Source organism: Peromyscus maniculatus, chromosome 5 (assembly GCF_049852395.1).
Source record: "Peromyscus maniculatus bairdii isolate BWxNUB_F1_BW_parent chromosome 5, HU_Pman_BW_mat_3.1, whole genome shotgun sequence".
NCBI classification, from domain to species: Eukaryota; Metazoa; Chordata; class Mammalia; order Rodentia; family Cricetidae; genus Peromyscus; species Peromyscus maniculatus.
This window is the reverse complement of record NC_134856.1, coordinates 55967251-55994581: the sequence shown is the minus strand read 5'-3', so window position 1 is coordinate 55994581 and position 27331 is coordinate 55967251. Positions and strand designations below refer to the sequence as shown.

The 27331-nt window shown below is 53.4% G+C and overlaps 2 protein-coding genes across 4 annotated transcripts; both read left to right on the top strand.

Annotated features, from left to right (window-relative positions):
• The first annotated feature begins 63 nt into the window (after window positions 1–63).
• On the top strand, window positions 64–11109 carry Rnf166 (ring finger protein 166). Of its 3 annotated transcripts, none has more exons than XM_076572238.1 (6): window positions 64–218; window positions 6007–6163; window positions 7831–7943; window positions 8223–8337; window positions 8519–8626; window positions 9971–11109. In XM_076572238.1, the coding sequence occupies exons 1-6, from the start codon at window positions 64–66 to the stop codon at window positions 10034–10036; spliced, it is 714 nt and encodes a 237-aa protein (XP_076428353.1). In that variant the 3' UTR covers window positions 10037–11109. The 3 variants fall into 3 exon arrangements, with proteins under 3 accessions (XP_076428353.1, XP_076428354.1, XP_015861400.1); XM_016005914.3 differs by lacking the exon at window positions 64–218 and adding an exon at window positions 402–958; XM_076572239.1 differs by lacking the exon at window positions 6007–6163 and having other exon boundaries at window positions 88–218.
• Window positions 11110–16794: 5685 nt separating this feature from the next.
• Window positions 16795–25466, top strand: Snai3 (snail family transcriptional repressor 3). The gene is made up of 3 exons (XM_006987387.4): window positions 16795–16951; window positions 21086–21691; window positions 22809–25466. Exons 1-3 carry the CDS (start codon window positions 16876–16878, stop codon window positions 22988–22990), a joined length of 864 nt encoding a protein of 287 aa, XP_006987449.1. The 5' UTR covers window positions 16795–16875; the 3' UTR covers window positions 22991–25466.
• Window positions 25467–27331: the final 1865 nt, after the last annotated feature.

The following is a 27331-nucleotide window of genomic DNA, read 5'->3' as shown; positions in this document are numbered from 1 at the left end:
GCGGCAGTGACGCCGGCCTCCCGGCCTGGATAGGGGGCGGCGGCGGCGGCGGCCTGGCCGGGGATGGCGATGTTCCGCAGCCTGGTGGCCTCGGCACAGCAGCGGCAGTCGCCAGCTGGGCCCGCGAGCGGCGACAGCGGCCTGGAGGCGCAGTTCAGCTGTCCCATCTGCCTGGAGGTGTACTATCGGCCGGTGGCCATCGGCAGCTGCGGCCACACGTGAGCGCGCGCGCCGGGAGCCCGCGGGAGGGGGGTCCCGGCCGGGGTCGTGGCGGGCGGCCGCACGGGGACACGGGGGAGCAGGCCATGCCCCTACCCGCCGGCCGCGCGCGCGCCCCGCACCCGGGCCGAAGGAAGCCCTGCACCCGCCCCGGCCCCGAGCGTTGCCAACGGCCGCCGGCTGCTCCGAGGGTGGCGGACGCGGTCGCTGCGCCAAGCGCGGGCGTTCGGGCTTGTAGAGATCGGGCGCGCCGTTGTAAATAAATGACTTGTGGCTTTTGCAATCCACTTTTACCCACCCCATGTCTGCTCCTTTTGACTACCAAAGAAATGAGTTCCCCAAAGTTAGGAGAGGGGCTCGTTTGGAGCCTGATGCTGTTTTGTTTTGAAGGACTTGGCCTATTCTGAACCTGAAGCTTCCCGGCAGCAGGGCCTAACGGGACCGGGACACCAAACACCTTGTTGGGTGCCCAGCTGAGCCAGGACCTCCCCCAATCTGGCTCCTCCTCCGTGTTTCAGGAACAAAAACTTGAGGACGTGACTGCTCGCGGGAGGGAGCGGTGCTCCAGGCCTTCACCGCTCCAGCCTGGTTGGGAGGGAGCCAAGATAGAGCGTCTGCTCCATGACCTCTCCACAGTACAGCTCTTGAGATTAGCAGTTGGAAAAGGGCAGGAAGACTTCTCAGTAGAGGGCCACGCTGCCGAGGATGTGGGGCTCTTCACTGCTTGGGGCTGGACAAGGTGCACCCAGATTGGTGGGAGGCATTTTGCAAACAGAGGCAGCTGATTTTGGAGGCTCTGATGCAGAGGGAACTGGAACTGCTTGGGTGGGTGGGTGCCTGCTAGTCATACAGGGAGGAGGCAAGGACCTTGTCTCCATCCTGGCACCCCCCCACCCCCTTATCCCACCCCCACGTGTCAGGCTGAACTGGAGTCCCGCTCCCAAAGGAGAGTTCTGCTGAATTGTCTTGTAAGGGCATAGCTCCTACTCAGTCTAATGCTACTGTAACATTCTAGCAGGAAGCCTTTGATCAGGACCCTTTTTGTTGTTGTTCGCATGCATGAGTAGGCATTTTACGGTATATTCTGGGAGGCTTGTCAGTTTTGAAAGCTTTGCCTCCAGCCCCTTCACTGAATGCACACAGGCCGCTATATTTTTAGTTTCCTAGTCTTCACCAAGCAATATTTGCCCCCACCCCTTCCCGAAGTCTTAATAGGCTGTCCCCCTGGGCAAGGTAGAACATAGGATTGAAAAGCATCTTTCCTATAAAACTGTTCCTGTTGCTGCTTCTGCAAGCTTTTTTTCCGGACAGCCTTCACCTTGGAAAGGTAGTCCTACTTTCTTTGCTGGTTCCATTTCCCCAGCTGTTCTCACCTACCTTTAATTTACAGCGTCTGTTGGATGTAGCCTGTGTTTAAGTAAGTGTGAGGTTTAAGCTTTTGCATCAGCTTTTAAAAATTCACATCTTTGAGCCACCTGACCAGAAGCAGTTTCCTTCCTGAGGTTTTCTTGTGAGTCAAACCCTGCAGAATTGTCGCCCTCGTACCTGGGCCAGAGAGGGAGAGGATGTGGGGAGGGCTTTCAGGGTGCAGGTACCTGCAAAAGGCCTGCCAGCCAAGCCCTGTAGAAGTGTGCGCAAGGAACTGTCCTGAGGCCACACCGGAGCCGTGACTGGGATGAGGACAGTCTTAGGAAGCTGCCCATCTCTCGACTCTGTCGATGCAGGCAGGAACTCTCTGTGTGAGAAGTGTGCCCTGGAAACTAGGCCAAGAGCTGCGCCCATGTTTCATTCTCCTCTCCTTAGGGGCTGGACTCAGGGAGAGTCACCCTGTAGACAAGCAGTGTCCTTGACACTTCTTGCATTCTTAGAGGAGAATGACCCCTTCCTCTCTGTCTACACCAGCATCTTCCTTGAAGACCTCCTCTTCCCAGCGCTGCCTGGGACACTTCCCCCCCCCCCCCCCACCACTCCCTTGCTTTCCCTGTGGGTTTCTTCAAGGTAGAATTCAGTGTTGCACAGTTTGCTCATTGAGAGTGTGGACACCAAGCTAGACCTGGTGGCTCCTACCTGGAGGTTGGTAGCACTCCTGGTATTCGGAAGGCTGAGATAGGACAGTATGAGTATAAGGCCCAGTGTGGGGCACAAAGTAAAACCTTACATCAAAACTTACTGTTTTGTTTATGGGCGTTTTGCCTGCGCGCGCACGTGTGTGTGTGTGTGTGTGTGTGTGTGTGTGTGTGTGTGTGTGTGTGCGCGTGCGCGCATCATGCATGCCCTGCCTGTGGAGGCCAGAAATGGTGTTGGATTCCCTTGGGCCTGTAGTTATAGGCATTTGGTAGCTGCCATGTGGGTGCTGGGAGTCAAACCAACATCCTCTGAAAGAAAAGTCAGGAATGTTCTTAGCCACTGAGTTACTGAGCCATCTTTCCAGCCCCATGTCTCAAAAAAAAATTCAACCCATTAGTTTAATAGAACCCATTGGTTACAAAGTTACAGAACCTTCAGCACTGTTTAGAACATTCCCCAGGCCAAAAAAGAAGCCAGTGCTCACCTGCTTCCACAGTCTCAGCAGCTACTCACCAGTTTTTTTCTCTTCCTGGATTGGTTCATGCTACACATTTCATATAAATGGTACTGTGCACCACATGACCCTTGGGTTGGGCTTGTCCTCTTTTCCACTGCAAGGTCTGCCTCCAGGTAGTGTGTGTTGGCACACCACTCCCTTTCTTGGCTGAGTAACGTTCCTACACAGCTTTGTGCGCCCACCACCTGCAGATGCACTCCTGGGTTCCGCTGTGAACACTGCCTGCAGGCAGTCATGGAGCCCCATTGTATACACCATCTTACGAGGCCCAGGGATTGGCTGGCTGTCAAACTCACCAAATCTTAGGGCCAGTGACAGAGACCATCTTGGACTCCTTGCTGGAGTCCCAAGGGCTGGCTTTGTGTGCGCTTGCTGGTGACATCTCACCCTGATCTGTGGGGTGAGGTAGGTGACAGGGAGCCCCTCTTGACGGCAGAAAAGTGCTTCTGAGAATCCGTTCACGGTGCTAGCATCAGGTCTCAGGCTGATCCGGCTTCTCAGCTTGGTTAAACATGTCTTGCCAGGTGGTGGCTCCATCAAAAACCAGAGTGCAGGAAGTTTTGACACTGCCTGGGCTGTAGCCCGCCGTCCTCAGTGCAGAGGGACCTCTTCTTGAGATCTCATAATGCCAAAGGGACATTGGCTGAGTCATCTGCAAATTCAAGAAGATTCTCTCATCCCTTCTGACCAACGTGGCTCCTCATCTCCACCCCAGAGCCTACTGAGAAGTCCCAGGGGAAAAGTAAAACTTGACACTGGCTTCTTGCAGCCCTCACAGTCTTTGAAGTTGCCATCTCTCTGGAGGCTGAGTCGGTGCCCCTCCAGGTGCCTCCAGCACTTGTGATTTTGTGCACACGTCAACTTTTTTAAACTGTGAGCTTCTATATTAAACTAGAATCTCCACTCAGAGGGCCCATGTCAGTAAACTCCGCCTGACCCAGTTTTATGTTCTTCCACCATTATCCCATACCCTTCAAATCCATTCCTACATGTATTTTCCAGACTTCGGCTTGAAGGAGTTAGCAAACTCATTAAGCTCTCTAGTAGTGTAGTGCACCTTCTCATGGACTACACTTCCTATCTCCCCTCTAGGAGCATATAAATTACATTTGTATGTACTTAAAAACTTAAGTCTGAGCCGGGCGGTGGTGGCGCAGGCCTTTAATCCCAGCACTCGGGAGGCAGAGCCAGGCGGATCTCTGTGAGTTCGAGGCCAGCCTGGTCTCCAAAGTGAGTTCCAGGAAAGGCGCAAAGCTACACAGAGAAACCCTGTCTCGAAAAACCAAAAAAAAAAAAAAAAAAAAAAAAAACTTAAGTCTGGTTACAGGTCTAGAGGCGGCTATCGATGGGCCCTAAGGAACATCAGTATTGTCTTACCTGGCATCTCATTTAGAGAAAGTCACTGCTGGTTTAGCAGACAATGAAGGATTTCTTCAGTCAAAGGTGGAAAAGGCAGTGTTTCAGGGAGTTGGGGTGGAAGTAGATCTTCTGCTGAGGGTGGAAAGACTACTTCCTCAGGTGAGATAAACACTTGAGAATCTGAGGTCCAAAGTCCTCAGCTTTAATTGGGTCCTCCCTTATTTTTCTACAAGGTGTCAAAAGTTTTATATACAGAGTCACCAAATCCATTGCCTCTCAGAATTAGTGAATCAGAATAATCAATCCATTTATCTCCTTAATTTTATAAAATAGTTCACACCATGAACTTTCAGTACTCTCCAAGCTTTTCAGTAACTATAGGTGTTAGCAAATTGGAAAGCCTATTCCAGATACTTAAAAAATTCTCCCTTATACTTCTCTTGCTTTAGAACCAATTCTGACACCAAAATCTGTATTAGTCGGTGTTCTCTCGAGAAACAGAACTTATACGGTGAATATATATATATATATATATATATATATATATATACACACACATACATATAGACTTGTGTGTATATACATACATATGTATATATAATATAAAGGGGATTGATTTATTAGGATGGCTTACAGGCTGTGGTCCAGCTAATCCCAACAATGGCTGTCTACCAATGGAAGGTCCAAGAATGCAGTAGTTGTTCAGTCCACAAGGCTGGATGTCTCAGTTAGTCTTCAGCATATGCCAGAATTCCAAAAAAGTAGGCTCTAATGCCAGTAAAGAAATGCACTTGCCAGCAAGAGCAAACAGACAAAGAGAAAAGCTTTCTTCTCCCATGTCCTTTGTATAGGCTGCCAGCAGAAGGTGTGGTCCAGATTAAAGGTGGATTTACCCACCTCTAAATATCTACCAGGTCTTTAATCCCAGGATTCAGGAGGCAGAGGCAGGTGGATCCCTGAGTTTGAAGCCAGCCTGGTCTACCAGAGCAAGTTCCAGGACAGCCAGGACTACACAGAGAAACCCTGTCTTGAAAAACAAAAACAAAACAATAAAAGCGAGTCTTCCACTTCAATTTAATTAGTAAAATATCCCTTACAGGTGTGCCCAGCAGTTGGATTTTAGTTAATTCCAGATGTAGTCAAGTTGACAACCAAGAACAGCCATCAACTTGCACAATTTTGCTCCATTCCTTTTTGTTACCCACTGGTGTGCATCTATCTGATGAACGGAAGATATTGTGAACACCATCTGGGGGTGTGGGCAGGCAAGGACAGAACTCCTGCTGCTGGCATCTGGGAGCATGCTAGCAAGAGACTGGCCCCCTACTGATCCTCAGTGTCCCAAGTTTGTGCCCAGTACCCAAGCCAACCCAAGCATAGTCCCTCCTGTCACCAAGCTTTGACTCATAGGATACAAGAACCCCTGCCCTGCTGCCTAGGACCCTGTCCCAGGAGACTTGCCTGGCCAGCTTTGACCATGTGGTATCAGGGCTCCAGGCCTGGCATTTTGTTCCCCACAATTGTTAGTCCACTTTACTCCCTGGCCCCCTGGCCTAATACCCTGATTCCTGAGGTTTTGTCAGTCACCACATGATCTTGAGACTTTCAGGAAAGAAATGGGCACCCTGCCCCAGAGATGTTCTTTTTGGGGTACAGGCTGCAGGGGATCTACCAAATACAGGAGGGCTATACTGCCGGAAGGGACAGCTCACCTCTAAGCTATGCCCAGCTGGGGGGTGGGGGCATGAGCATAAGATTGTCTCCAGAACTGTCAGTAGCAACTGGGGAGCCACGCTGTATGTGCTGGCATGGAGGAAGTAGCCTCAGGTCCATGTCACCTGCAGGTTCTGCGGGGAGTGCCTCCAGCCATGTCTGCAGGTGCCATCCCCTCTGTGCCCGCTCTGCCGCCTGCCCTTCGACCCCAAGAAAGTGGACAAGGCCACCCATGTAGAGAAGCAGCTCTCATCTTACAAGGCACCCTGCCGGGGTTGCAACAAGAAGGTACCCGCCCTGCTCGGGTTTCCTGAGGCTGGGGGGCTCTGGGTGGGGCAGCTTCCGCCCATGGGTTCCACTCTCCCGTAGAGGAACTGGGTACATGGGCTCACACCCCTGGCTGTTGAGTAACCACATCTGCTCCAGTGTGAAGCCACCTGCCAGACCCTGTCAGAGCTCCAGGGAAGCAATGCCGTCACAGCTGTCTGACCTAGGCTCAGCTGGCTCTGCATCGTGGCTGATGCAGATTCTGCAGATGCAGGCTGAGCACTCAGGCTGTGACAGACAAATCTGGGGAATCCAAGAAGGTTCTGGGGGCTCTGAGGTGGCAGGTGCAGCCAGACAGAGACAGGGCCTTCTGAGTCTGAGCTCCTTGCACCCGATGCCAGTGTCTGTCCCGAGAAGGATGGCATGGGCCCTGTTCCCTGTGTCATCACACAAGGGCCTGCCACTTGTGCTGGGGCTTACAGGCCTCTTTCCGTCCTATCCCCAGAGCCTGCCTCGCCCCCTCCTTCTCCCTTTGTTCCCAGGAAAATAAGCAGCTGTGAGTACACTTGCAGTGTGTGTTGCAGACATCCCTGTGTCTCTAGTTAATACATTGTGCTGTGTTAACTGGTCACTGTGTCCTAAAGGTCAGCAGGTGGAGGAACTGGAACGACCCTGGGTCTGGAGTAGCAAGGCTGTCAGTTGCTGTGGTCCCCCTGGGTGCTCTGGTTAGACTTTCCGAGGGAGACTTGGGGTCAGAGCCGGTCAGTGTCACATGTGAAGTAGCCCCACTACTTGAACATCTCAGTTTTCAAGCTGTCTTCGGAAGCAAATTTCCCTGCATGGATACCCAGCTTTGGCTGTGACTCAAGGAGGACCTTCTTGGACCCTTGCTGGTCTTGGGCACAAACTCTGGATGCTGAGGACATGTGTTATACCCAGCTGCCAAGACTGGTGTGTTAACATGTCCTCCTTCCCCCTCAGTCCTGGGAAATGTCTACCCCCAGCCTTGGTGTGCACCAGGGCTCAGGACCTTGTGTCCACCCTCAGGAAAAGGCTGGCCATGGATTCTGCTCTCTTCTGGTTACTCACTGAGCCCAGGTTGATTGAGCTCTCCCTGGTGAGCATCCTCTGCCAGTCCCCCATCCCTTGCCTTCAGGCTCGGCTGCTGCCCCTGGCCAGTGTACTCTGGCGTGACCGTGGTGACTTGATGGGACCAGCTGGGTGGTAATGATCACACTGCAATGTGATCTTCACCACAAAAAGTATTTTGTCAGAGGAGAGATCTTTCATTGGTTTCTCCCTAGGGGTGTGAGCTTTTTTTACCTAGTAAGAGTTGATCCTTTCCACTCATTGGAACAGCTTCCCATTTGCAGGCCTCTCTAGGGACTCAGGCATGGCGCCTGCTTGTCCTGTCCTGGGGGGTTAGTGGCCTGCACCTGCTCTGTACAGCTACCTGAGAGCCATGAACACTGCTGTGTCTGTGTGGCTCTGTAGAGACCCGTGTGTCTTCATGTGTGACCTCTTGTTCACCAGGCCCCTTCCAGAAGCCTCGGGTGTAGGTTGGTGCTCAGAGCCTCTGGTTGCTTTCAGAGCAGAAGGGATGGATCTCTGCTTTTGCTGGTCATTCTCTGTCCCTGCTGCCTGAGGTCATGACCTGCCCAGTTCTGCTTTCTCCTCTCATCTCCTAGGTGACTCTGGCAAAAATGAGAGTGCACATTTCCTCCTGCCTGAAGGTCCAGGAGCAGATGGCTAACTGCCCCAAGTTCGTTCCTGTGCTGCCCACATCCCAGCCCATCCCCAGGTAGGCAGCCTTCAGGATGGGGCCCCAAGATGAGCAGAGTGAGGGTATTTCCTAGGCCAAGGACTGTATAGTCCCTCCCCTCTGTCATGGCCATATCCCATCAGTCCAGTGGGTGGGGTAAAGGAGAGGACCAGGAGTTTTCTTACAAGGCATATGGTGCTCCTTAGGCTGCAGGGGATGGGTCAGGGCCAGCCCGTCCACAGAGGGGAGGCAGGTTTGGGGAGGAGCTGGGGTGAGTGCTCTCGGCCCTAGCCTCGCTCAATGTCCTCCCACCCCCAGCAATATCCCCAACCGGTCCACCTTTGCTTGCCCATACTGCGGAGCCCGCAACCTGGATCAGCAGGAGCTGGTGAAGCACTGTGTGGAGAGTCACCGCAGCGACCCCAACCGTGTGGTGAGCATCAGCAGCACAGGGCTTCTGCCTGAGGGAGACGTGGGGTCAGGCCTGGCCGGGGAGTAGGACACACCAGTGGACACCTTCGGTGGTGGTGCTCTGGACCATACTGTGGCTGAGTGAGTGGCAGGCAGACATGGGAGGAGGCCCCTCCCTGCTACCCCCAACTTCTTCGTTCCAGGTGTGCCCCATCTGCTCGGCGATGCCCTGGGGGGACCCCAGCTACAAAAGCGCCAACTTCCTGCAGCACCTGCTGCACCGGCACAAATTCTCCTACGATACCTTCGTGGTAGGTGTCCTGCCCGCCCGCCCCCCCCATACCTTCGTGGTAGGTGTCCTGGCTGCCCCCCCCATACCTTCGTGGTAGGTGTCCTGGCCGCCCCCCCCCATACCTTCGTGGTAGGTGTCCTGGCCGCCCCCCCCCCATACCTTCGTGGTAGGTGTCCTGGCCGCCCCCACCCACATACCTTCGTGGTAGGTGTCCTGGCCGCCCCTCAGGGTCTCCTGCCAGGCGTGACAGCGCCAAGACTCAGTGGCCACTGGAGGGCACCAGGCACCTAGACTCGTCACGGGCTTAGCCTTACACCAGGCAAGCTGCTCTGGGTCCTTTGGTCACCACTCTGGGCCACCTGAGGCAGTACCTTGGTTTTGTAGCAGCATCAGAGACTGAGTCCCTGGTAAGGTATTGACTTCCCGGTGATTCTGAAGAGAAGCTGGAAGGACTTTCTCAGGAGCATCTGTCCACCCCCTAGCTGGGTCAGGAGGGTACAGCCCACTTCAGGCCCCTCACCTAGACTTATCCCATCACCTCTTGCATCCTCCAGCCAACTAGGGTTTCTTTCTTCCTGGTCCCCAGGGCTGGAGATCTTGTTGCCCTGACTGACCTTTCATCTCAGAAACCCCAGTTCCTGGCCAGGAAAATGGGTCAGTGGATAAAGGCTCCTGCCGCCAAGGCTGACGACTTGTGCTTAGTCCCTGGAACCCATACATTAGGAAGTCCCCTGACCTCCATATCCACACATGTCACACACATGCCTTCACATACACACAAGAAGTCCCCTGACCTCCATATCCACACATGTCACACACATGCCTTCACATACACACAAGAAGTCCCCTGACCTCCATATCCACACATGTCACACACATACCTTCACATACACACAAGAAGTCCCCTGACCTCCATATCCACACATGTCACACACATGCCTTCACATACACACAAGAAGCCCCCTGACCTCCATATCCACACATGTCACACACATGCCTTCACATACACACAAGAAGCCCCCTGACCTCTATATCCACACATGTCACACACAAGCCTTCACATACACACAGAGAACCTAAGCTGGACAAAGAAACTGATTCTTACTATCTGAAGAGAAAAAGCAACTCGGCCGTGAAACCACCCCTCATGGTCACAAATCTGCAGACTGCCAGCCTGTAGCACGATCCTAGGATAACTTTGGGAACCCGCTGGGGAAGAACTGGGAGAGGTAGATGGGGCTCTCGCATCCTGAGACATTTTTTAAAGGGAGGCTTGGGATCACAGAAGGTGTTTGGGTAGACTAACATGGGAAGTGGGCTGGCTGTTGGGAACCTCCCAAAACCCATCTCTGCTTGTTTCTAGGACTACAGCATCGACGAAGAAGCCGCCTTCCAGGCTGCCCTGGCTCTGTCCCTCTCTGAGAACTGAGGCACAGCCTGGCCACCCGCCTCAAGTCTGGGGCCGCAGACACAGTCCCGCCTCAAGGGACGGGGTGATGGCCCTCCTGCCCTGGCACCTGCGTGGGAACGCGCCTTACCGGGCTAAGTGGAATTTCACACAAGGAGAGCTGGTCTCAGAGCCCCCAGGGCTGGGATGCCGGCTAGCTGGCCCCCTGCCATCAAGCAGGACCACTGGGTCCTGGCCAGCAGCACTGGGTCCTCGGTGCTTCAAGAGGCAGGTGCTGGCCATTGGGGTAGAGCAGTTGGCTGCCTTGCCCAGCCATGATATCCTCGTGTGGAGAAGGATGAGGTGCCCTAAGCTGTGCCCCAGCAGGACCAGGGGAGGAGGCACCCAGCCAGGCTGCCAGCCCACCCGGTCCCCAGCTTTGCTTCCACCGTAAGCATTTGGTACTGGCTTTTGTGATATTTAGGAACCCTGCGTTTTTCTATCTTATCCTGTGTGATAATCTTTTCACGTTTTATAGAGCAAAGACAAAGCAGTTCCTCTTCATACCGCAATACCTGTGTTTGACTAGGAAGAACAGTATTTTTATGGAGCATTTACAAAGTTATATTTTTTAAAAAAAAATAGTCAAAAATAAACACTTGTGTGGGATCGATCAGTACACAGTGAAGGAGAAGTGGGCATAGCCAGCGCTTCCTCTGTGTGTGAGACAGGTGGTGTCCCCAAGCCACTCGCTTTTTGAGGAGGAGGAGGAGGAGGTTCTTGTTTGCTGTTTTCTTTTTGATGGTGACCCTGAAGAAATCTTCGCACTCCTGGCCACTTGCTGTGGCTGCTCCCAGCAGATGTAGGACAGTCCAGGCAGAAGGGGGCCCTTCCCCTGCCCCAGGAACTGTCCATGGCTCCCTGTCACCTTCCAGAGCCAACCACATCCCTCCTCAGGCAGGGACTGCCCTTAACAGTGGTAGAGCCCTCAGAGGCCAGAGAAGCCTGCTTGGTGGGAGGTCAGGTTAGAAAATACTTGTCGGCATCTTGTTCTGTTCATGGCATAAATTGCTGTCTTTTCAAAAGAGTTTCAATAAATTGTTTCCAAGCATCCACAGCAGCGTTGGTGCGGGGTTTCCTGTCCGCAGCTCTTCCTCACCTCAAGGGGCTTTTTCTCTGGTAGCTGTACCACCACGGGCCCTTGGTCACCTTTTCCCTGGCCTCTGGGTGGCCTACAGAATGGTGGAGACGTTAGCATCGCCTTTGGCTCCTGTGTCTTACCATTCTGAGGCTGGATCCTGGCTCTTGGGAGGCAGGCCAGCTATTGTAACTGGTCCAGGAGGGGCTCCCTGCTGCCCTCCAGCCCACCGAGGGGTTCTCCTAACTGAGGAGAGCTGGGCATGGTGGCTCACACAGGGAGTACCCAGCACTCAAGAGCCTGTGCTATGTGGCAAGCTCCAGGAGGTGAGTAAGGACTACAAATTAGACCTTGTCTCAAAACAAAGAGCTAGGGAGTCACCTGGCAACTGGGCTTACCGCAGCAGACATGGGTAGACTGTTGCGTGCCTTACTGTCCCGCTTAGTTCTCAGGTGGCACCCAGTGGCAGGTCTCACTTAAGTGGGACATGGGCAGGCAAGTCAAAGCCTCCCACCCACAGGCTGTAACTTGAGAGGGACTGGTCGCTGGACCAATGAATAAATACCCCGTAAGAAGCAAAGTCACCTTCAGACTTCCATCTGGGAGGTTCCCGTGGCTGGGGGGCGGGGTCTTTACAGGCAGTGTCAGATTCCGGGTCAGTAGTGCTGCAGCAAGGCTGGCCTCCCTAGTGATGCAGACATGGACCTCTCTGAGCTGCATCGGAGAGCCCTCAGAGCAAGGCTGCTGTGTGCTCATCCCTGGCTGCCACCTAAGCCTGCCGCTTCTTGGACAGGCACTCATTGTCCAACAGGAACTGAAGTGGTGCTCTCACAGGCCCAGGCCTGTGCCATGACTGACCGCAGTGACACATCAGAGAGCATGATCTCCGGGTGCCCAGGAAACCCTGGAGGCAGCTGCAGACCAGTCACAGCAGGCCGTGACCTCAGCCCCAACCTTCACATGAGATGCTTCCTGATTTCCTCTGTGCTGGCGCTGTGGAGGCCACTCTGCAAGCCCGGTCTCTAAGGCTCCTCAAAACTGCAGAGCCTGCCCACCTGTGGGGGTGGGGAAAGAGGAAGAATGGCAGGTTGTAAAGCCATTTGTCCACCACGGTCACGTGTTACATCTTGGTCGGGTACAGGGCAGCCTGATCTCCCAGGCTGTGCTCACCAGATCAAGTGTGGTCTCGAACACTGTGGTATCTGGTCTCATCCCTCAAGAGGGCTGGGGGAGGGGATGAGGAAGAACCACACTGCTGTTACTAGGAGCAGAAGCAAGGGGCAGGAAGGGGTCCCTTTCCCGTGTCCCACATGACTAGCTACTTTTTGAGTACATGGTTCCCACTTGCCTGGATAGATGATAATTAAACCTACCACAGGTTAGCCAGGTGTGGTGGCGCACGCCTTTAACCCCAGCACTCGGGAGGAAGAGGCAGGTAGATCTCTGTGAGTTCGAGGTCAGCCTGGTCTACAAAGTGAGTTCCAGGACAGCCAGAGGTGTTACACAGAGAAACCCTTTCTCCAAAAACCAACAACAACAAAACAAAACAAGCCCTAACCCACCACAGGCAGAGCTATCTCTGAGTGAACAGAAACAAAGGCAGGAGGTGTCGATCTTATCATTTGCACATACCTCCCCAAATGGGTCCATTATTTAACCTAGAACACTCCACCCCGTGATGAAATTCAGCCCATACGCTCTCTTTCTGGGCTTGTAGAACTCCTGATTCCTTTCTTTGATTCAGTCCATGGAAACCCTAAGGCTACCTTTCAAGGCTGTAGGATGGGATGTGACAGACACCTCCTGTGCCCAGGAGGGCTGACCCCCTTCTCTGCTGTGGCTGGGCTTTGAGGGTAGCTAGCCCTTTAGCTAAGCCATGAGGCAGCATCCACCTGAAAGTACTACCTAGTCTTCTTCCCCCGTTGGTCTTGGCACCTGCAGATGGCTTCACATCTAGGAGTCCCTGGAGGGACATCAGAGTAAATAAACCCCAAGGAGGGTAGGAAACCCAGACAAGGCAGATGTCAGCAGACCCATACCCAGGTGAAGCAGTCTTAGATTCAGAAAGCAGCCAACCATTCCCTTGTATTTTCTGGGGAAAAAAATAATCTTAGGAGACAAGTAGCTAGAATCAGCAATCCTAGTGGGATACCCCTTAGAACAGAGGGGGCACCACTCTTCTTGAGAGCATCACACACAAACCTAGTGCCATAAAGTCTGCTAGAGGGAGGGACAGAATAGTCTCCCCAGGCTGTGAACAAATCAGCACAGTGTCTGCAATCAGGTAGTCCCTGTCCTGAGATGTGGCTCACCTCTAAGCTGAAAGTTCAGCAAGCTAGGCTCTTTCCCCACCTTGGACGACTCCAGGAATAGTAGAAGCTACCTGGGTCTCCCCTGTCACCCACCCACACACTCAACCATCCTCCCCCAGCCCATGACGCCCTGCGGCATCCAAGGCGTCAGAAGCCTGGGCTGGCAGCAACATGCCCTTAGTTTCACGTTATGCAACAGCACCAGAAGCTAGCCCCCTGCTTCCTAGAAAGCACCCTGACCACAGGTTCCTGGACCTTCCTCTCAGGACAGGGCTAGGTAGTCAACTAGAGAAAAAAATCAGAGCACAGGGATCCTCAGCCTCAGGGCTCTGAGGAACTGTCAGTGATCTCCACGTCTGTGTCTTAAGAGATCTGTGTGCTCCCCCACAGCACCGGAACAAACACAGTGCTGTATGATTGTGTGTGTGTGTGTGTGTGTGTGTGTGTGTGTGTGTGTGTGTACCTGCGCGCGCGTGTGCACCTGCGCGCGCGTGTGCTGTACAGTTTTCAAGGCTTCAGCACTGTATGCCCCCACACCTCACTTTTGAACCAAGCAACCCATGACCAGCTGCACTTCACCCACCCACCAGCCCGCTTGCCTGCAGGAGTCTTGCCTTCCTGTGATTCTTCAAGCACATCTGTATGGTGTGCTCAGTGCTCACCTACTTAGTGTAGGAACACCCCTGTCTGAGCTCATGAGGCCTCGGAGAAACAGTCAGAAACCACCGTTACCGTCGGATGAGAGGATTTTGGAGACCCTGCCCCCAGCTTGTCCGGGAGAGGAGTGAGTGGAGCCTTCCGGCTTCCTGCTCCGCTCACCTGGAAACCACGGCATTGCAGAGGACCCAGACCCTCGGCTGAGATGTGATGCCAGGAGAAAGGCTCCCTGTATATGAAACACCTGGGCGGGCCAGGCCTGGGTGAGAGATGGTAGCACAAAGTCTGTCACTGAGCTGCCTTCCTCTTGGGCCCTCCCCTGTGAGATGTCAGCCCTCTCTCCCAACATTCAAAACACTGGAGGAAAAGGCTTCATCCACACACAGGTGTCAAGGCCTAGTGTGGTTCACGGACTCTCTCTACAAAGGCTAAAGAATGTCTCCAACTGGGATCTCTTGGTACTAAGTGGGAAGATTGAGCCAGCTCCCTCATTCTGAGCTTTTTCTCAGGGAAGACCAGGGAGAAGATGGGTTGGTGAGGCTGTTTGCAGACCACACCTCCCTCGTGTGATCAGTCCGGTTCTGAACTCCAGAAACCCTGAGAGACCATAGGGGAGGCTGTGGTCCTGGGAGGATGAGACACTGAGAGCAGGGGGCAGTGACAGTACTGTGTCCCCCAGAGCGCTCAGCATCGCACTGTGGAGTTGAGGGCTGGGATGTGCTCATCCACAAACCTGCCATGTGGGAGCCCCCTGCTCCAACTTTTTCAGGATGCCATCTGTGCAAGTGTCATGGGATGCTGAGCTGGAGTACCACAGAGTGGTTCTCTGTGTTTGGAGGCCAGAAGTCCCACGTGGATGTGTGTCAGAGCTGTGAGGGGAGGTGGCAAGGACTCGCTAGCTGCTCACTGCTCAGGCCTTGGGACTCCGTCCTGACCCTCGCGCTGACCCTGTACAACCCCGGTCCTAACAACAGGTGGCTCCCTACACTGTGCACACTTAAGTCTAATTACCCTCTTTGTTAGGACATTAATCATTAGATTAGAACCCAAACTAATGACCTTGTCTTGAATCAGCAACATCTGCAAAGACGACATTTGAATCACATCACACAGTTGTATCCCATTGAATTGACACAGTCCAACCCATGACACCCTCTACCAGCTCAGTCAGTACATCAGGGATCAGGACATGGGCGAACCATGACTTCTCTTGTGGGCATGTTAGTGGAAGCCCCCAGCAAGGCCGCATTTGGAGTTGGTTGTCACTGTGATAAAGGGGTGGGTGTCTGCCTCACTGTTGTCAGGGCTGCTGGTTGTCCTGCGGCCTGCTCCACACATGCTTCTTGGGGTTGCTGGGAGCTGCATGGGACCTACAGAGCATGGCTGAAGCCTATGAGTTGATTCCCAAACCCGAGTTTCTGCTAAAGGAGGTGAATGACCAGCACAGCATGTAGGCAGTAGGTAAGGCCCGGGTATCTAAACAGCATGTCTCCCTGAAGAGATTTGTGCTGGCTGAGGCAAATCTCTTTCCCATTGGAGAGGCTTCCCACTGCAAGGGACTTAGAACTGTAAACCCTGGTAATGGAGACAACTACGCCTTCCTCCTGGGCCTGCATGGGGCCCTGTGGTTGTAACTGTGACTCACAGCTGAAGAAAGACCTTGCCCAACCACAAGGTGAGGGGTCTGAGAAGTGAGGACCTCCAACCTCCTTCAGGGTAACAGCTTGTGAATGCCTCAAAGGTGGGCCCAGAACTCGTTCTCGAGGCTGGCAGTTCCCCTCAGGTGTGCCAGATCATCCCTCATTAAGGGTGTTAGGAGATGAGTTTGGATGATTGGCCAAAGACCACACAAGGGGTAGGTGGGAGCTGGTTCAGGAACCATAGGCCTTATCTATGCCCGGGAGGAGAGAGGTACGAAAGACTACAAATAGAACTCTTACAAGTCCAAAGAACAGGTGAATGGGCAGCCAGCCGGCGTGTGTCCTCAGTGAGCCTCCCTACAGATGTCCTGTTTCCACACTTTCTTACAGATCAACAAATGAGTACTCACAGCCGCATCTAACCAGCCAGAAGTGTGGGCTGGGCCTCGTTCTGTTGTCCACAGACCCCCTGAGAACCTTGGTCTTCTATGAAAGTAGAACGGAATGACTCCAGCTACTGTGCTCCGAATGCCAGGGTGACTCAGCCTCTTCCCCCACTGTCTCTGAAGATTCACCTTCTCTCCCCACCTCAGCCCACAGATGCCAAGGAATGGCGTGTTAGAGGGTAAAGCTCATTTCTGGCCAGACAGCCCTGCTACTCAGCCACTACCCCGAAAGTCGTAAACACCCTCATGGAGAACCTAAACCACCAGACAGGGCTGTTCCACTTCTCCGGGGCATGGGCGGCATGAAGGATGCTGCAGAGGATAGAGACAAGCTTGTTCAAGTTGGCTTGTCACTGTCACCCAACCCTGAACTCTGCTCTTTCATCCATGGCAGGTCGATGACCAGCCCCCGCAGGGTCGGTGCGTGACCGCGGCGCGGGCCAGCCAAGTCCCGTGGGGCAGACACCGCCGACCACGCGGCGGGTTCCCCGCCCGCGCACCTGTCCTGGGCGTGGCTTCGCGGCCCCGCCCCGCCGCGCTCCGCGCTGGTTGGCCGAGGAGGGGCGCTATGCTAATGAACCTGACCCTTCTCGCACCTGCCGGCCGCGCTGCCCGCGGGCACCGCGCGGACCCTACACCCCGTATCCCGCTGCGGGCTCGAGATTCTGCCGCCTCTAGGGAGGAGACCATGCCGCGCTCCTTCCTGGTGAAAACGCACTCCAGTCACAGGGTCCCCAACTACGGGCAACTGGAGACACGGAGAGGTAGGGGTTGGCTGGATCTCTGTCCCCAGCTCTCAGCGCTGCAGGGAAGGAGGCAACTGGGAAGTCCTTGGGAGCTGGGTCACACCTCTCCCAGGTGAGAAGGGAAGAGGGTCAAGTTGTCCAGCACACCCAGGGACGAGGTTCCCTTCTGGGCTAAGACTAGGGCTCCCAGAGGGATGTGCTCAGGGCACCTTCTCTGCTTCTTCGGGAGACTTGGACACACCTGGAGGCCCTTCTCCCCACTTGGAGAAGTTTCCCGAGCCCCGGGTCTCCCTGGAGCGCCTCTCCCTGTGTACTGCCAACACTACAGCTCCGGCTAAGACCCTGCAGGCCTCTCCTGCAGGCCTGGAAGGGGCCAAACTTAAACTGTGTCCCAGGCGCTGTATACACCCACCCAGAGAGGGCCTCACTGACCACAGCCGGGAAATTTGTCCTACCCGCAGAGGGTGGCTGGTGAGAAAAGGCAGGACTCCCCCCGACCCCTCACCCCCCACCCCGAGCATCCTACTTGGGAGTGGGGAGTTCACTGACAGAGCAAGCAGAACCTTGCTCTCCTGGTGCAGTGACCAGGGCAGAGCCACCCTCCACACACAGGCTCAGGTGTTCACCATTCCTGCTAGGCTCCAGGGCTTGAGGTCTGAAGCACCCTTAGCTCTCAGAGCCACCCTGCTGCAGTAGGTCAGAGCCATCCCCACCCAAGTGGACAGCTCTTTGGAAAAGACCCACTAGGGACATGCGCAGAGCCTGGTGGGTACCGTGGATCTCAGGGCTCAGGCCAGCACCCCTGAGTCTTACCCAGAACCCCAGTGTGTGTGTGTGTGTGGGGGGGTTCCCCTTGGATCGGACCCCGTCAGCCATGCTGCCACTAGGGGGTGCTATCTAGGACCCTGCTCTTCAGGGAACATTTTGAATTCAATTTGATGCGTCACCACTTGTAATTTTGTGACAGAAGAGAAACTACTAGAGTGGCTAAAAGTCTCCTTTTAGTTGGGTGGGGGGTCTCCTTACGGAGGAGGTGGAAAGTTGTATTTCCAGTGAATGTGGTGTTTTTCTTGTGCTAACGATGCAATCGGTGCCTCATACACGGTTAGTCAAGCACTAGATCATGGAACCACACCTCTAGCCTCAAGCCATAGCTTTCAAAGTTTAAGACCTTAGGGTGCACTCCTCCAGCACACCCCCAGCTTACCACTTAAATGAACAAGTCAGGTGCCCTGCAGGGCCGGCCCTGTTGGAGGATAAGGGGTTTTCCAGGACAGCCTTGACGCCTTTGCGTTCCCTCTTGGCTTTCCCAGGACCCCATGGTCCCAGTGACTCTCTTCTTATCAGGATGTTACCCTGGAATAAGACCTGAGGTGCTGAGGTCGGGGCCCCTCCCTCCTCTTACGTAAATGCCTTTTAGGGGCCTCAGAGATTCCATGAGCCAGAGAGCACTGAGACCCTCATCTTCCTGGAACCTCCCCCTCCCCCCACCCACCCCCATCCCCCACCCCCGCCACCGCCATGGGTCCCTTTCCTCTGCCTGTGGAGTGGGCCCAGAACACAGACAGGGTTTAAATCTGGTCGTGCCTGCGTCTCAGCTGTAGAGATTTGCCTGCAGGCAGGACCCCAGTGAAACTTTCCAGGATGGTGGCCCCACTCTGTTGTCCAGAACTCTACCGAGAGCCTCTTAGCTATCCTGCTCTCTCCTCCCCTAATTCGGAGTGTGATGTGCTGGCTACATAGTTAGGGGGAATGTGTGAAAGAGCGCAGGTGTGGGGAGAGTGAAGGGTTTAGCTTTCTGCTTCTCCACATCCTCACCAACACTGGCTGGGGTCTTTTTCCTTAAGTTCTAGCCATCGTTGTACTAAGAAGGGGTATCTTAACGTGGTTTTAATTTGCATTTTTCTGTTGTCTAATGATGTTGGGCATTTTCTTGTGTGATTATTATTAATAATAATATTATTATTATATTAAGTGTGATTGCCCACTTGTATATCCTTTTTAAAATGTTCGTCTTTTTTTTTATTATTATTTGTGGGTGGGTGTGGACACGTGCGTATCATGGCATGTACGTGGAAGTCAGAGCCTACCATGCAGGAGCCACCATCTCCTCTGATCATGTGGGTCAGGACAAAACTCAGGCTGTCAGAGTTCGCTGCAAACGTGTTTACCTGCTGAACCACCTTGCCAACCTCCCTTGTGTATTGTCTTTGGAGAAATAGATATTCCTATATCCCCCCCACACACACTATTTTTGAGAGGGGATGTCCCGTGTATCCCAGGCTAACCTTGAACTCTATGTAGCTGAGGACGACTTTCAACTTCTGGTCATTCTGCTTCTACCTCCCTAATTAGGATTACAAGTGTGCAATGCTACACCCAGTTTGGAGAAGGCGCCCAGAACTTCTTGTGCGCTAGGCGAGCACTACCGACTGAGCTATGCTCGCACCCTTTTGTGCCTGTTTTTAAATCGTGCTGTTAGACTTTTCATCGTGAAGCTGATGACACTTTCTTTGTACATATACTAGATTCTAATCAAGCATTTTTGTTGTTTTTCACTAAATATAGTGGCTGCCCCTTAAGCAACGGCAGTCCTAATCAGCAACTGCAACCCCACAGCTACCAGCAGCCGTCAGCCGCGAGGGCCACAGCCGGCAGGAATTCTGTTCCCTCAGGCACCAGCTCTACCACATTTGCCGAAGGGAACTTTATCTACATCTCTCCCTCTAAAGAACTCAAGATTCAAAGGTTAAGGTGAAATTCTGCTCGCTCAGAGAGGCCGAATAGCAAGTAGCTCACCTCCTCTCCTTGCTCACATCTCCCCAAAACCCAGCATCCTTCTGCTTGGCCCCCACTTAAGAACCCCAGCTGCACATGGTTCCTCCCTACCACTTCCTGTCAGCTAGTTGCTGATTCAGCCTCCTGGCTGCAGGTTAATTTTATTTAGTCAAACCAATGTAACACATCTTTACATCGTTAAACAAACGTTCCACAGCATAAACAGATATAACACATTTTAAATTAATATTCCACAACACATTTCATTTGGGACTCTCCCCTCCCAACCTGTGGACAGCCACTTCTACCCAAAACAAAGTCATCGAGGCAAAAACAAGGGTAGAGATTTGTCTGAGCACATGTAGAAGAAGTGGATGAAGAGCTGATTAGTGCGTCTGTCTTTGGAGAATCCAAAATTTGCCTCTTATTTGCAGCCTGGTCTCTTTGCGTGGGGGAGGGATACTGGCATTATTTGATTAAACACATGAAATTCTGGCCACAAATGCAGGAGCCACAACCAAAAGACACACAAAACCGGGACTTAGATCTGATGCTGCCTAGTAGAGCAGCAGCCACCAGCTCCAGCCACTTGCCTGGCTGGGCATGTTCATGCATGTTGACAAGTAGCAAGTATGTGCTGTGCAGTGGCCAAGGATGTGTCTGAGCACAGCATATCATGACACACTCAAGCAGACGCCACAGGGGTGGCTGACGCCACTGGAGGCTAATTGCTGTGGGGGTGGGTGACTTTTTTTTTTTTTTAAACCAGGTTCCTTTTGTTCTGAGCTCATCTGTGTGGGAGCCTAAGGGTGCTGGCCCCAGCTGCTGCCCACTGTCCAGATGTGGGACCGGGTCTCCTTAGACAAGCTGCCCAGACACAGACTTAGAGCAAGGACTCCTGTGAGGAGCTGATTCTTGGGGTGTCCTAGGTAGCCCAGGCTGGCTCAGACTTAGAATCCTCCTGACTTAGTCTCCTGAGAGCTAGGTTTGCAGGTGTGTACCACCATGACTGGCTGCTGGACTGTTTATGTTCCTAGGCCCTGGAGGTCCTAGAAGATAGTTCCCTTTCCTCATTTTAGACAAGGAAGTTCAGTTCACGTTCTAGTGTCCGGACTTGTCTAGTTCATGCATTCCCCAGCTTTTGCCTCCCGCCACTACCACCTTGCATGGATGGACCAGAGCAGTAGGCGAAGGTGGGGAAGCCTGGTTCTCTGGGTATGATGGGTTCGTGGTAGGCACGCGTAACTCTGGCTTCCTGTTGGCTGCTGATAAGACAGGCCAGACTGCAGTTAGGTAAGTGAGCAGACGTTTGGAAGCCAGGCCTTATGGCCTCATTTCTCACGATGTATTCTCTCTCCCCCACTGCCCTTCTAGAGGCTAATGGCTCCGGCCCTGCCTGTGAGGAGCCGGTGGGATCCTGCCACCTTCCAGATGAGGAGGCCCCTTCCACTCCTCGTGACCCTCTGCAGCCCTGGGACAGCACGTCTGCCGTCGCCTGCATCTCTCGGCCTCTTCTGTCACACCCTGGGGAAGCCCTGGGAGCCTCTGGGCCCAAACCCCAGGAAACCGGCTGGGTGGGCCCTCGGGCGGGCCAGGCCCCCAGTGTTCCCCTCAAAGACAGTTTCAATCTGCCCTCACTGTTGGTGCTGCCCACACGATGGCCCCCAATCCTGGGCCCAGATGGAGCTCTAGATAAACAACTAAGGGCCGAGGGAACATCGCGAGTCCCAGGTAGTTTTGAATGCATCCACTGCCACAGGCCCTATCATACACTGGCCGGCCTGGCCAGGCACCAGCAGCTGCACTGCCATCTGTCGGCTGGGCCTGCCTTCACCTGCAGGTACTGCGACAAGGAGTATGCCAGCCTGGGGGCCCTCAAGATGCACATCCGCACCCACACGCTGCCCTGCATCTGCAAGGTATGCGGCAAGGCCTTCTCCAGGCCCTGGCTGCTCCAGGGCCACATCCGCACCCATACAGGTAGGACGGGCAAGGCTGCAATCCAGAAAAGGGATACAGGTTGGGGAAGGGGCTGGACCATGGGCAGAAGAAAAGAGAGGCTGGTCCCATCGTTGGCAGGGTCCTTGCACCTTGTGCAAATGCTGACGGACAGCTCCACAGATGAAGAACACCACAGACATATCCTCTCAAGGTCCCGAGGCCAGAAACCTGAAATCCAGGCATGGCCAGGCCACATTCTCCCCAAAGATTATAGGAATGCCACTTACTTGCCTCTCTTGTCTCCTGGAAGCCGCCTTACTCATTGGCAACTGACCACATCTGCTGTAAGGGGAAGGAGACCCTTGCAAGTCATGAAACCAGGGTCCACCCAAGTGGCCTCATCGTAACTCAGTCATCTTTGCAGAGGCCTTCTTTATGAGCAGGGAAGCTGTCAGGGAGCAGGTGTCTCTTGAAAGATGAGACTGAGGATTGCAGGGCTCCAGTGGAGCCTGTCCCCACGTTTGGTGGCTTCAGAGCCAGCGAAGTGTGTGAAGGTGAGGAAGCCTGGCCACTGTGGAGACTCCAACAGGAAGGGCAGACTCTGGATTTGGAGAGCTGTAACCAGCTAGGATATAAGTGCCCCTTGTGGGCTGCAGACCAGACAGACAACACTCAATGACCCCCTCCCTTTCCACTTGGAAGGGTTATCCTGGAAGCCAAGGTCCCAGCAGAAAGATTTTGTCCCAATCCTTGGTGGCCCTGATTGGAGATGGTGCCTGTGTCCAGGAGTATGGCTTACTCCATCCAGCTCTGCCCTCACAGTGGCTCAATATTATGCTGGCCAGTGGCCAGGAAGGGCTGCCAGAGGCTCCCAGTACTTCTCATGGTCAGAACTGAGCACCCAGGGCTTGGTAGAGACAGAGGAGCAGCCACACTGTGCCTTTGCCTCAGAAGAGCCTCTGATACTGTGATTCTGCCCAGAGTGACATTCTGGTTGTCCAAAGGGCTCTGACCTTGGGTGCTAGGGCTGTGATGAGCATTTGGAGGGCAGAGGCAAGTTACTCATTAATAGACAGGCACATTTCACCTTTGGCCACTGTCTGTGGGATTGTCCTGGCTGTGGTCACTCACCTGACTTCCCATCTTCCTCCCACAGGTGAGAAGCCCTATACTTGTCCTCACTGCAGCAGGGCCTTTGCTGACCGCTCCAACCTGCGGGCTCATCTGCAGACCCATGCTGGTACCAAGAAGTACCGCTGTACTGTCTGCTCCAAGGCTTTCTCCCGCATGTCTCTCTTGGCACGGCATGAGGAAGCTGGCTGCTGTTCTGGCCCTTAGAGGCACAGCAAGGTGGAGGGACCAAGATTGACTATATTCTCAGTGGCTCTATGCCATCCAGGACAACCAGAGGAGGCAGGGCCCAGGCTACTGTTGCCTGTGTCCAGCCAGAACGAAGAAGCCCAGTGGAACCTTGAGGCATCTTTCCCCCAGGCCTACATTCAGAGTAGATGTATCACCACCAGACTCACCAAAACAAGAACCAACAGTTTAATGTTCAGCTTGGCCTGTCTGCTGGACCTATTCCAAGAAGGAGAGACTGTTGGGAAGTGGCTAACACTGGACAAATCCCACCATGACACCAGTGAGCCTGGCCACCTGGGTCCCTCTGTGTGCAACTTAAAACGATCATTTTTACTTGAGGAGAGCACAGTGTCTGTATAACCTTGGGAAGCACAGCTACCTCTCAGCCAGCCTCACTTGCCTTTGCCCTTGGGTTGGAGACACATTTTCTCTTACCCCTTATGTGCACATGCATTCACACACATGAGCACACATATGTCCTGGCTCCTCCCCCTGAGATGAGGCAGGGCCAGGGAGGATTGGGCTGATGCCAGGTCCTGCCTCATCTCCATTGTCCTGCTTGGAGCTGGCCTCAGTGACTGCTTAATGTCTCAGGAGAGCAGCCGTGAGGTAGTGAATGAAGAGCCTCCATACTCAGGCCTCCTGTCTTGAGCCTTGAAGTCTGGAGTCTTTACCAGTCCACTTGGATCTGTGGAGAGGCAGAATTCTCCAGGGGCAATGGGATTCCAGATAACCTGGGCCTTTCTGGGCACAGAGCAGGCAGGAGACTGAGGGCATCTTGTGGGAGCATTTCAGAGCCCTGTGAGGCTGGGGCCTTCACTGGAAATGGAACCTGAGAGAGAAGCTGCATGAAGTGGCTTGGCCTGGAAAATGAAGCTGAGCCTACAACTCACACCAGGGTTAAGGGCCCGTGGAGGATGCTTGGACAGGACCAAGGCTGAGAACTGGTAGGAATACTGTGTGCAGCTGAGTAGCATCCTGAGCATAGAACAGGGAAGGACTTGCTTTTTCCATTGGATCTGATTGACTCTAGTTGGCATTTGGACAGAGAAAGGAATCCCACAGAGTCCGCAAGAGAGAATTCTTGACACCTTCTTAGGTAAGAGGCTATCGGGCAATCCACTTCTGGCCCAGAACAAGGGACATGAGCCAGCATCCTTTGTTCAGGCTCAGTAACCAAGGCCCAGCTTCTTCTGAGCTTCCAGGAGCCTGCTAGAAAGCCCACGGGTCATGCAGGTACCTTTACCTCTGATTTTGCAGCTGCTTCAGGCCAGGCTCGGTAATGAGCATCTGGCTGTGGTTTGCTGGTGTGAGGGATAGCTCCCTAAGAGGCCTTAGGGACCTCCCAAAGGAAACTTAATCTATTTGGAGAAAGTCTCAAACAGTCTCAGTCTATAACCCACATTGGCCTTGAGCTCACAGCAGTCCTCCTGCCTCAGCCTCCCAAGTTCTGGGATTATAGGGGTGAGCACCATTTCTGGCTTAGGAATGTTACCTTGAGGTTGGGCTTCTACACCAGGAGCGGCTGCAAATGCATAAATACCCCGCCCAGACTCCCGTGAGAAAGATGATTGCAGGCTGACTGCACCAGACCTATGCCAGCTGGTGAAGGGACACACGAGACAGACACACTCATGTCTTCAGACCAAGAGCACTGCCTTCCAGGGGGATGGGTAGGAACTGGACATGAGGGTATCCTCTGAATGGAAAAGCACCCACCAAAAGTTCTGGAGGCCAGAAGTCCCAGCCCAAAGAGACCTTCAGGGCGGAGGTGAATCTTGTCTTTGGCTTGTAGGAAGAGTTCCTCCGTTTCTGCCTTAGCCATCACACTGCCCTGTCCTGTGAGTCTCTCCAGAGTGACCTTATCTTAACATCTGCAAAGATCCACTTCAGGTTGCAGTCTAAGGTTCTAGGGGTTAGGATTTTGACATGGATTTGGAATGGAGGAGTGCTGTTCAGTCCAAACATCCCAGAACATGTGTTGACAAGTCACCTTCCCTGTGACTGACCCTCACTTTTAGAGCAAGGCAAAGGGGTCTAAATGATCCCTTCTCAAAAATCTACACAGGACCATGAGTTAGTCAATTACCTGAAATAGCTTCAAAGGTTGGGTAAGAACCTCCCCCCCCACACACACACACCTCCTCTTCATCTCTCTGTCAAAGCAAAAGAAGGAACCTTGTCCCCAAATGTCTGGCCTCTGTAAGCAGGTCAAGATTCCCCAGGCAGAGGGGCCCTCAGAGCTCTAACCAACATGAGCCTGGATTTCTCACAGGAGCGCTCTTTTAAAATAGCATCCAGATGCCCAGAGGAAGCTATATTGTAGATTGTGTCCTATTTCTGGTTTCTCATGTCTAAATGGGGCTGTCGCACCTGTCGGCATGAAGCAGGGAATCTCACAGCCTAAAATAAAGTGGAATGTTTTCCCCCTTTGGTTCCAGCCCATGGAAAATGCTCTTGTATTTATATCTGGGCTGTTGGAGGGCTGAGGTAGCAGAGGGTGGGGGTTGGCAGAGGAGCAGGAGGAGGGCACCTGCCAGGGAACTGATACGGGATGAATGGAGGACTTTCCACTCGGCAGGCCAGGCCGAAGTCAGGCCACGGCGGCCGAGCGGCCCCGCCTGCAGACACCTGTGCCTGCTCAGCCAGCCTGGCGCTCCGTGGCTTCCTCCTCCAAAGTCTCACCTTATTTCACACAGCACAGCAAAGGAACTGAGGTTGTTTACTTCTCACTTGATTTCTGGCCCAGTCCCTGACCTGCAGAACGAGGGTCAGGGAGTTGGGGGGCGGGTCCCCACAAGGTGCTTGGCCAGCCTTTTTTTTTTTTTTTTGCCTTTCTTGTCTGTCCCCTTCTACCAAATTACTCTTCAAAGCCCCACATTCCCAGGAGGGTCTTTTTTATTTTTTATTTATTTTATTTTTGGTTTTTTGAGACAGGGTTTCTCTGTGTAGTTTTGGTGCCTGTCCTGGATCTCGATCTGGCCTCAAACTCACAGCTCTGCCTCCCAAGTGCTGGGAATTAAAGGCGTGCACCATCACTGCCCAGCTCTCAGTAGGGTCTTTTGAGAAACCTTCTGGTCATTTTGTTAGAGCCATTCTCCAAAGCATGAGCAGGGGACGAGGAGGGACATGAGCCGAGGAGAGTTGGAAAGCAGGTAATTTAGTCACGGCCCAATTGTGTCTATTGAAAGCAGAGGCCTCCAAGCTCACTGATGAACAAGGTAAACATATAACATCTGTAAGCTGGCTCCTCCGAAGTGCTGGCCGTTCTCCCCGTGTGCGGCTGTTTGCTCAGAGGACAGGTACCTGCAGAGAGAACGTCTGGGGTCTGAGGGTCTCCACTGCTCTTCCAGTCAGGGTGGAAATTAAAGATCATCCTTGGCTTTCTGGAAACAGGTGTATGAGGGACAGCAGGCCTCCGGGTGACCCAGTCCTTCTCCGCATAACCTGCTGAAAGAAGCCTGTTCAGAAAGCCAAAGAGGTGCTAAGGTTATGGCTTTTGCTTCCAAAAGCCCGGTGGATTCTATAAATATCATTTTGGCCTTGGAATATTCTAGGGGCTTCTCTAGATGCTTGAAATAGCTCACTTGTTACTATCTATACTCAGAGCACCCATTCCTGGCCACACCCACATGGCTAAGTATAGCTCTCTGGCGAAGCTCGATGGAACACAAGTTTCCAGGGTGCTGCGGCTGTGGAACATCCAAGGAGAGTGCATGGCTGCTGAGGTAAGCAGCCACACCCTTCCCGCCCAGCCCTGAACATCCAGTGTCTGCTGAGTTAGTCCTATGGCTGGCTTCTCCATATCTACAAGAAACGCTGGCACTGGAGACATGGCTTAGGAGTTAAGACAGACACGTCAGGCCCCTTACAACCACCTGGAACTCCAGCTCCGGGGATCCAACGCCCTCTTCTGGCCTCCATGGACACCCACACACATTTGACATATAGACACACATATGAAAAAAAGAATCCTTAAACGGGGCAGTGGTGGCCCACACCTTTAATCTCAGCACTTGGGAGGCAGAGGCAGGCAGATTTCTGTGAGTTTGAGGCCAGCCTGAACTACCGAGTGAGTTCCAGGAAAGGCACAAAGCTACGCAGAGAAACCCTGTCTTGAAAAAACAAAAACAAAAAACAAACAGGGTTGGAGAGATGGCTCAGAGATTAAGAGCACCGACTACTCTTCCAGAGGTCCTGAGTTCAATTCCCAACATCCACATGGTGGCTCACAACCATCTGAAATGAGATCTGGCACCCTCTTCTGTGTTCATAATAAATAAATAAATAAATAAATAAATAAATAAATAAATAAAT